The 8,577-nt window shown below is 48.0% G+C and overlaps 1 protein-coding gene across 1 annotated transcript in view; it reads left to right on the forward strand.

Moving 5' to 3' along the window:
* Nucleotides 1-8,577, forward strand: part of LOC105808119 (obscurin-like) — a gene marked incomplete at its 5' end in the record, with an annotated part of 53,310 nt that overhangs the window by 42,894 nt on the left and 1,839 nt on the right. Inside the window, one exon of the mRNA XM_012641681.1 lies at nucleotides 5,504-5,779. Within this exon, the coding sequence (XP_012497135.1) occupies nucleotides 5,504-5,779 (276 nt within the window). The remainder of the gene's footprint in view (nucleotides 1-5,503; nucleotides 5,780-8,577) is intronic.

Below are 8,577 nucleotides of genomic sequence, written 5' to 3' on the forward strand. Positions count from 1 at the left end.
GCTAATTTTTTTTTTTCTATTTTTAGTAGAGACGGGGTCTCGCTCTTGCTCAGGCTGGTCTCGAACTCCTGACCTCAAGTGATCCTCCCACCTCGGCCTCCCAGAGTGCTAGGATTACAGGCGTGAGCCACCGTGCCCAGCCTGTAGTCGCCTTTTGAGCATCTACCTTTGTACAATCTCTCCGGGACTTTCTGCTTCCCTGAGTCTTCCTTTTCAGTTCTACAGACAGAAGACCAGAGCTTTCTGTGTGCTTCCCTGTCACCTTCTTCCCAGGGCTGCACACACGCACGAGTACACCAGGGCCAAGCACCGGGAGGACAGAAAGAGAAAACATTGATGGGACTTTCCTCCCCTTGGGATCAGAGTTCCTCAGTCAGAGGGAACGTTCCCTCCCTCTGCATGTTCGTTGTCTGCAGCCTGCGTGATCTGGCGTGGGGGGGAGGGGAGAAAAACGGGAGTGTCCTCCACCGTCTCTGAGCGTTGGGGTTCCCTTTCCACATCTTGAGGGAGCACTGGAGGGTTCATCTGAGCCCGCCCTGCCACTTACGGGTTTCGGGCTGCCCTGCATACAGGTCAGGGGATAGAAGGCAAACTTGCTTCTGGTTGGTGGGGCTTTGAATTCTGCCCCCCAATCCACCTGCCGCCCTTTGCTGTCAGCGTGTGCAGACGGCAGCTCCATGGCCTCGTGGCTGCATTCAGTGGGTGAGACGGGGTGTGCACCCCCGGGAGTGGAACCAACCCCAGGCGCTTTTGAAAAATATGAGTTTTAGTTCTGTAACTATGCAGATGAATTCAAACCTGGGCGTTTCTTGTGGGGGACAAATCCTAAGCATCCTTAGTTATATTCGTCACCCATTCAGGCGAACTTTGGGGGCCAACTGCTGCGTGGCTCGTGCCTGGTGGAGCGGGCGCCGCCGAGGGTTGGAGCAGCCGAGGAGCCTGCGTGCGCTTCCCCAGCGCAGCTGCCGGTGGGCGGTCAGCCACGCGCACGCGCGTTCTCACACACTCACACACATGCACACTTAAACACACCCCGACATCACCTAAAGTGAACATCGCAAGTAACTGGGAACTGGGTGACACCGCGCTGGTGGTGCGGCTGACCGCGGGGCGCTGGGCAAGCAGGGACGAGCGTTGGCAGTTGGCCGTGGGGCTGTGTCTGTTCTCTGTGCTGGTGTTGGAGGTGTCTGCCAGGAGACACCAGCTTGCCCAGTGCTAACGTCCCTGAAGAAGACGCGATGGGGACAGGCCAACGTGCGGGCCTCCGCCAAGGCTCTCGCGTGGCCTGCGTCTGTGTCTCATGCGGGGAAGATCTGATTTCGGAGATGGGGCCATGTGTTCGGTGAGGTGGTAACACTTGGTCAACTCAGTTTAAAAAAACAACAGCATTCTGAGTGTTCGTTTTGAGGACAGAAGTGCATTTGAAAGGCGAGTGCCCTCCATGGGCCCTCCTCTGTCCCTGGGGAGTGGACTTCTGTCCTCCATTCCTGGGCGTGGGACCGTTTGCAGACTCTGGCATCATTACAGAGACTGGGTTTGGATGAGGGGAGACTGAAGTCAGACACCCAGGTCGGGGGCTCTGCCTCGGTTCAGGGAGGGGAGGACCAGGCCTGAAGAGAGATGGCGGCCATGAGGATGGAGGGGCACTCAGGAGGCAGAGTGGGGTGGAGCAGTGATCAGGCGGGGGACGGCTGGGAGAGCCCGGAACTGCAGGAAAGTGGAAACGGAAGCGGGTGGCACTGCAGGCTGGAGCAGGTGTGGACGGAGGGGCTGGATGTGGGAAGGGGTGGTTGTCAGGGAGAGGTTTGTGGGGAGAAGCGGGGGAGGGGCTGTCCAGTCCCACTGAGCCAGGGCTGGAGTCGCCCAGCAGTGGCCGCGGGGAGTTCCCGCAAGGGAGCACCCTGAGCCATCCCGCGGCGGGGCCCGTTGGGATTCTGTAGAAAAAAGCACTAAATGCCAGGGTTACCGGTCCAGGCAGCTGCTGGGGGAGCTTCCTTGCAGAGGAGGACACAGCGTATCCTCACAACGGACACTGAGAAAGGCAATCTCTGCCCAGGTGTGTCTGCAATGAGGGGTTGAGGTCTAGAGTTTATATGAAGGTCGAAAGACTTTGGCTCAGGGCCAGGGCTCGTTTCTGCATGTTTAGCGACACGTTTGATCTTCAGTGTTTTGAGCTACAACCTGTACAACTTTATCTGTGCCCGGGCACCTGGGAATGTTCACGGCCCCCCTTGGGTCGAAGCCTGCAGGGGGGATGCGCAGCTGGCTGGGTCACAGAGCAGCCAGGCACTCTGTGCTCAGTCAGGGCAGAGAAAGAAAACAGGAGTGGGAAGGACCTGAGGGGCCCTAAATGAGCCACCCTGGGGTGTCCAGGAGGCAGTTGGCCCCGGGCTGGAACCTTGGTCAATGTTGAGCTGACAAGGGAGATTCAGGATCTGTTGGTGCGTCAGGGCAGGAGAGGATGGTTGTTGAGGGGTCTCATCACCTCCTACCTTTGTCCGTCTGCCTGTCCTAGCACGGTCGCCAAGCATGAGCTAGCCAGACAGGCAGCTGGACACATCATCATTTCTTTTGTGAAAAATAAACCTAAGGCATAAGAATAGAACCATTTGTATTTTGGACACAGATGTGTTTTTAAAAAGAATTTAGAAAATACAAATCAGCGTTTCTGCTGACTACTTTGGGACATCAGAGAGGTGTTCCCAAAGCAGACAGTCCCCAGTAGATGAAATTAAGTAATTTAACGTGAAAGAGCAGAGTGAAAATCAGCCCATCCGGGTTTCTGGTTCCAACAATACTGTGGACTCCATAGCGTGGAGACCCACCCGTCATAAACACCTAACAATGCTTGGGAGAATGCAACAGAGTAAGGTGAAGTTAATATCTGAACTTCCAAGGCAAAAAAGGGAAATTTCCACGTGGTAGAAATGAAGAGGGAATGGAAAACAACAGCACTAAGTGATGAGTTGAGGCACAGCTGCTATGGTGGGGTCTGGGGACCTGGGCCTGACTTCAACCACCAGCTTGTAGGTAGGCAAGGAGTATGTAGGCTCGAGAGAGGTGGGAACCGAGACTTCCGTGTAAAGCTGGGAGCCTTTAGGCCCACACCATTAGGGAAAAGATAGACCCGAAAAACAATCTCCTTATAGCCCAAGTGGATGACAAGGAAGCTTCTTTCTTTGCCTTGGCTCAAGTAGGAAAAGTTTCACCTAAGCAGTGGAAACCTGTTCCTCACATAAGGTTGGAGTTTGAATTGATAATACTCCTAGAATAAGAAATTCACCTCAAAATAGCCCTCAGGAGAATGATACTCATGGAGTATCTGGCGGGAGTAAGTATAAAACATTCCACTTAGGAGGGATATTTCCACCACCAGAGCTATTCTTAATTGCAATAGAATAAGGAAGTCTTGATAAAGGTGAGCTCACAATAAAAAACTTACCCAAGCACCAGAGAAAAAATCCAATATAAATAAGAGCCAGAAGGTACAAAGAAGGATCAGGATTAGACCATTCAGGAACTTCAGATGATGGAGCAACAATCTGAAAGAAAATATAAAGTAAGCAAATGGAAAATGACTAAAGAGATATATGGAACACAAAAACATAAGAAAAGTAAAATGCCAGGAAAAGAATAGGCAGATGAAGAACAAAATGAGACTTCTTGAGATGGGAAACATAACATTTATAACTAGCAGTTCAGTGGAGGATAAATAGCAAATTAGACATAGCTAAATAGATAATTTACTGAAGTGGAACATAGACCTTAGGAAAGTATTTAGAATGAGATCACACAGAGATAGAAAATAAGAGGTGTTAAAAGACATGGAGGATAGAAGCAGAAGGTCAAACGTGTCTAAAGGGACTTCTAGAAGAGATGTCTGAACTCCCATGTTCATGGCTGCACTATTCACAATAGTCAAGATACAGAGTCAACCTACGTGTCCATCGGTGGATGGACGGGTGAGGAAAATGTGGTATAAATACACAGTGGAATACGATTCAGCCTTGAGAAAGGAAATCCTGTCATTTCTAACAAGATGGATGAACCTGGAGGACATTATGCTAGTGAAATAAGCCAGGCACATAAATAAATACCACGTGAGCTCACTTGTATGTGGTATCTGAAAAAGTTGAACTCACTGAAGTAGAGAGTAGAGTGGTAGTTACTAGGGGTGTTGGGGAGATGTTAGTCAAAGGATACAAAGTTTCATTTAGAAAGAGTAAGTTCAAGAGATCTATTTATTATACAACATGGTGACTATAGTTAAAAATGATGTACTCTTGAAAATTGCTAAGAGAGTAGATTTTACGTGTTCTTACCACAAAAAATGATAAGTATGTGAGGTAATGCATATGTTAATTAGCTCAATTTAGCCATTCCACAATGTATACATATTTCAAAACATGTTGTATGCAATAATATACAATTTTTATGTGTAAATTAAAAAGTAAATTTAAAAAGGACTTTCAGAAGAAACTAGAGAGAATAAGGAAGATGCAACAATAAAATATCATGCAAGAATTTTTACAAATGATAAACAACATGAATCCTAACATTCAAGACTCACGAGGAACCATTGGAAGTGTAAAGAAAAATATTCCACTTGTACACATCATAGTGAATTGCAGAAGGCCAAAAACCAAGACGAGATCCTTAAAACTACAGACGGAAAAAAAGATGAACAGAACAACAGTTATCTTTCCTGTGGATTTGTCAACAGCCATGAGGAGCACAGAAAACAATGGCATAATCTCCAAAGTACTGAGGGACAGTAACTGTCAACCCAGAATTCTGTACTCAGCTGAACAATCATTCAGAAATGCAAGTGAAATAAAGACATGTTCAGAAAGTAGACCGACAGCGTTTACCATTCACAAAACCTTGCTGAAAGAGTTACCAATGGTTATACTTCATAAACAAGAAAATTACATCTAGAGTAACAGAATGGGTCAAGAAGTAATGTGATAGGAAGGAAAAGGAGTAAATTAATAAGAAACATCCAACCTCAAGGCTTAGGATTTGATTATACCAATGATAACTGGGCCCTCTAGAAGCTGTGGGCTGCATTAGCAGGCCTTTGTGTGACTCAGGGATATCATCCCTTCTGCTGACGTGACTTAAGAAATTACCTTGACGGGGTATGGGCTGAAAAAAAAAAGAAAGAAATTATCTCCGAAAACACCTGTGCTGTGGTGTGCAGGTCAGAAATCACGCCTCTCGTTGTGTGTGCACTTACACGATCACAGCTGGTGGACAGATGGCAGCGCCTGAGTGTAACATACACCAACCTGGACACTATGAGCGGGAGGCTTCAGAGTCTGCGACTAACCTGTTCCCTGCTTTGTGCATCTTCTGCATGCGAAGTTCTCTGTGCTGAGAAAGCCAGAACAGGGCAGGCTTGTGGCTGGGGCATCAGAGATGGGAGGTCAAGAGGGTGGGCCCTCATCCAGTTCTAGCAATTGGATTATCTCTGACCCTGTATGTCCCTGTCTGTCCCCAGAGCCCAAGGTGGTATTTGCCAAGGAGCAGGAGTCACACAAGGAGGTGCAGGCCGAGGTGGGGGCCAGCGCCACACTGAGCTGCGAGGTGGCCCAGGCGCAAACGGACGTGACATGGTACAAGGACGGGAAGAAGCTGAGCTCCAGCTCGAAGGTTCGCGTGGAGGCAAAGGGGAAGCAGAGGCGGCTGGTGGTGCCGCAGGCGGGCAGGGCGGACGCCGGGGAGTACAGCTGCGAGGCCGGGGGCCAGAGGGTCTCCTTCCGCCTGGACGTCACAGGTGGGTTTCTTGAGGTCTTTCTTACGTTCCTTAGGGATAGTTAGGGAGTTAAGTTGTCTGTGGGGTGCCGCCTACTGGCCTCTATTCTCACAGAGCCTCCCTGTAATAACAGCCGGCAGGTGTCAATCATGTCCTGAGGGCCTGGGTTTTGAGAAGTGCTTCTTATCTTTTTGCTTGCTTAAACTTCACAGCAAACCAGGGAGGAGAAATTCTGATTATTCCCATTTTAAGATAAGGCATAGGGAAGTAACTCACCAGAGTTCGCACAGGCAGAAAATTGCAGAGCCAGGATTTGGGCCTGATATTCTGGGATTATTGTTATTTTTTCTGCTTGAAGAACTCTTGTCTTCAGTATTTTTTAATATTTTGTCAGGTCTGCTAATGATACACATTCTCTCATTTTTTTTCTTATTGCTTATATGAAAAAATATTTATTCTCCCTTCAATTCTGAGGGCTATTTTATCTGGGTATCAAATTATAGTTTTGTAGCTACTTCTCCCCGCCCTACCCCCAACATTTTAAAGAGATCATTCCATTGTCTTCTGGCTTCCGTATATTCTTTTGAAATATCAACTGTAAGATTTATTATGATTACTTCAGAGGTCATGTATCTTTTATTCATTCTGTTGCTTTTAAGATTTTCTTTCTGATTTTGCTTTTCAGCAGTTTTGCTTTGATAAACCTAGGTATGGTGTCCTTGGTATTCATCCCGGCTGGGTGGCAGAGCATCCGCAGTCTGTGGGTGTGTGTCTCTCATCAGCTGTGAACTGTTTGTGGCCGTTCTCTGTTCTGTTCCATTTCTCTCTCCCTCCCTCAGGATTCCTGTTACACTGTTAGACTTTTTACATTTCCCACATGTATCGTATGCATCTCTCTCTGTCTCTGAATCCTTTTCTTCTCTTTGCTTTAGTCTGGATATTTTCTTTTGAACTGTCTTCCAGTTCATGGATCTTCTGTTCTGCCGTATCTAATCTGCTGTCGATCCCATCTATCATGTGTTTACTTTCAGTTATTATTTTTTCAAGTTTTATAATTTGCATTTATGATTAATTTTTATAGTTTCCATAGATTTTAGACTCTGTATTGAAAATTTTCTTATTTGATTTATTTTCTTTCCTTTTGCATTTTAAGAAATATTAATTATGACTAGACCCTGGTCTGATAACCGTAATAACTGGATCATCTGACATTTCCTTTTTTCCTCCCTAATATTTGGCATGCCTATGAATTTTTGACTGGCTGTCAGACACTGTATGACAAAAATTGTTGAATATAAATGATGTTATCTTGTTCCAGATAGAGGATCGCTCTTTTTTTTTTTGCCAGGCAGGTAGAGGGTCACTGAGAACCTGGATCCACTCCAGAGCAGGGCCAACTTGAGACTGCTCTGCAGTTTGATTAGGGTCCTCTAGCTCTGGTTCACTGCAGACCTTGGGCAGAGTCCTCCAAGGATTCCTGCAGAGACTTGGGGTGTGGGTGGGGACCCCTTCACCAGTCATTCCTCAACTCTAATCTTTGTCCCTTTGCAATGCAAGATGCTGAAATGTCCACTCTGGTTCTCAGAGGTTTCTGCTTGGCTTCTTAGCCTCTGCCCCAGGCAGTTTCAGAATTTACTGCATGTCTAAAGGGGAATGTGACTGAGTGTGGAGTTCAGTTCTGCGCCATCCCAGAGACTTGGCCCCTCAGTGCTGAATTCTGTCTATCTCGAACCTTATCACCAGTTTCTGCAAGTGTTTCCTCCTCTCGGGACTTCCCTGCGTACATCCAGACTGCGTTGGCTGTTCCCCAGCACCCTGTCTGCGTGGCTCACGCGGTTTGCCCTTTGCTCACTCCATGCCGGTTCCTGCAGGGAACGCTGCAGGGAACAGCATTTCCTTCAGCTTTCCTCGGGGCTGCCTCTTCTCGTCACACAGCACTCCACTTAAAAATGCTCCTTAGTGAGGTCTGCCCTCAACACCGAACTGAAGTGCCAGTCGTCCCCTCTCTCCAGCACGTCACCCTGCCTTACTTCAGAGAGCACTCGCCATGGCATTGCGTCCTTATGTCTGTGGTTTCTGCGTTTGTTTGTCTGCTGCCATGAGCAGGTGATGTCGTGAGGACAGGCACGCCGTCCGCGTCGCTCACTGCGCCATGCCCACCTTCCGCAATGGCGCTGTGCGTGCTGGGCCCTGCGCTCATGCTGGCTGTGTGCGTGCTTGAATAAATAACCGAGTGAATGAGTGACTACTTTAACGGTATGCGGGCTCTGAAACCCTATATGCACTCATTTGAATTTCTAAAAACATTTTAATGTGTTCCTTTGAATATTTTGTGCAGCTAGCCGGAATTACAGTGATGACTATGTACGTGGGGTCAGTCATTAACAAAAACATTTATGTTAGCTATCATGTAATTAAAATTATTTTTCCAGTAAGTAGGGACACGGTTCGAAATGAAATATTAGGCATGCCGCAGGTGCAGAGGTGAGCGGGGACGCGGAGCTAGCGCCGTGACCGTGCGTTCAGTGGAGCTGGCTGGGAAGCGCGCTGTTTATGAGCAGCGATGGTGTTGGGTGTGGGTAGCGCCGCTTGCTGCTGCTGGGAGTGAGAGTCAGTACAACTGTTTTAGAAAACTGTTTGGAACCATCTGCCAAAGTGAAACACAGGCCTGCCTCCGTCCCAGCCGTCATGGGCCACCAGAGCCGTACACAGAAATGCCCCCGGAAACTTCACTCATCATATCCCCAAACTGGAAACATCCCAAAGGAGCCACAAGATGAAAAGGAAAGCTAAATTGTGGCGTTCACACACTGGAATCC

The sequence above is a fragment of the Propithecus coquereli genome, unplaced genomic scaffold (genome assembly GCF_000956105.1).
Source record: "Propithecus coquereli isolate 6110/MARCELLA unplaced genomic scaffold, Pcoq_1.0 Scaffold168, whole genome shotgun sequence".
Taxonomy (NCBI): Eukaryota; Metazoa; Chordata; class Mammalia; order Primates; family Indriidae; genus Propithecus; species Propithecus coquereli.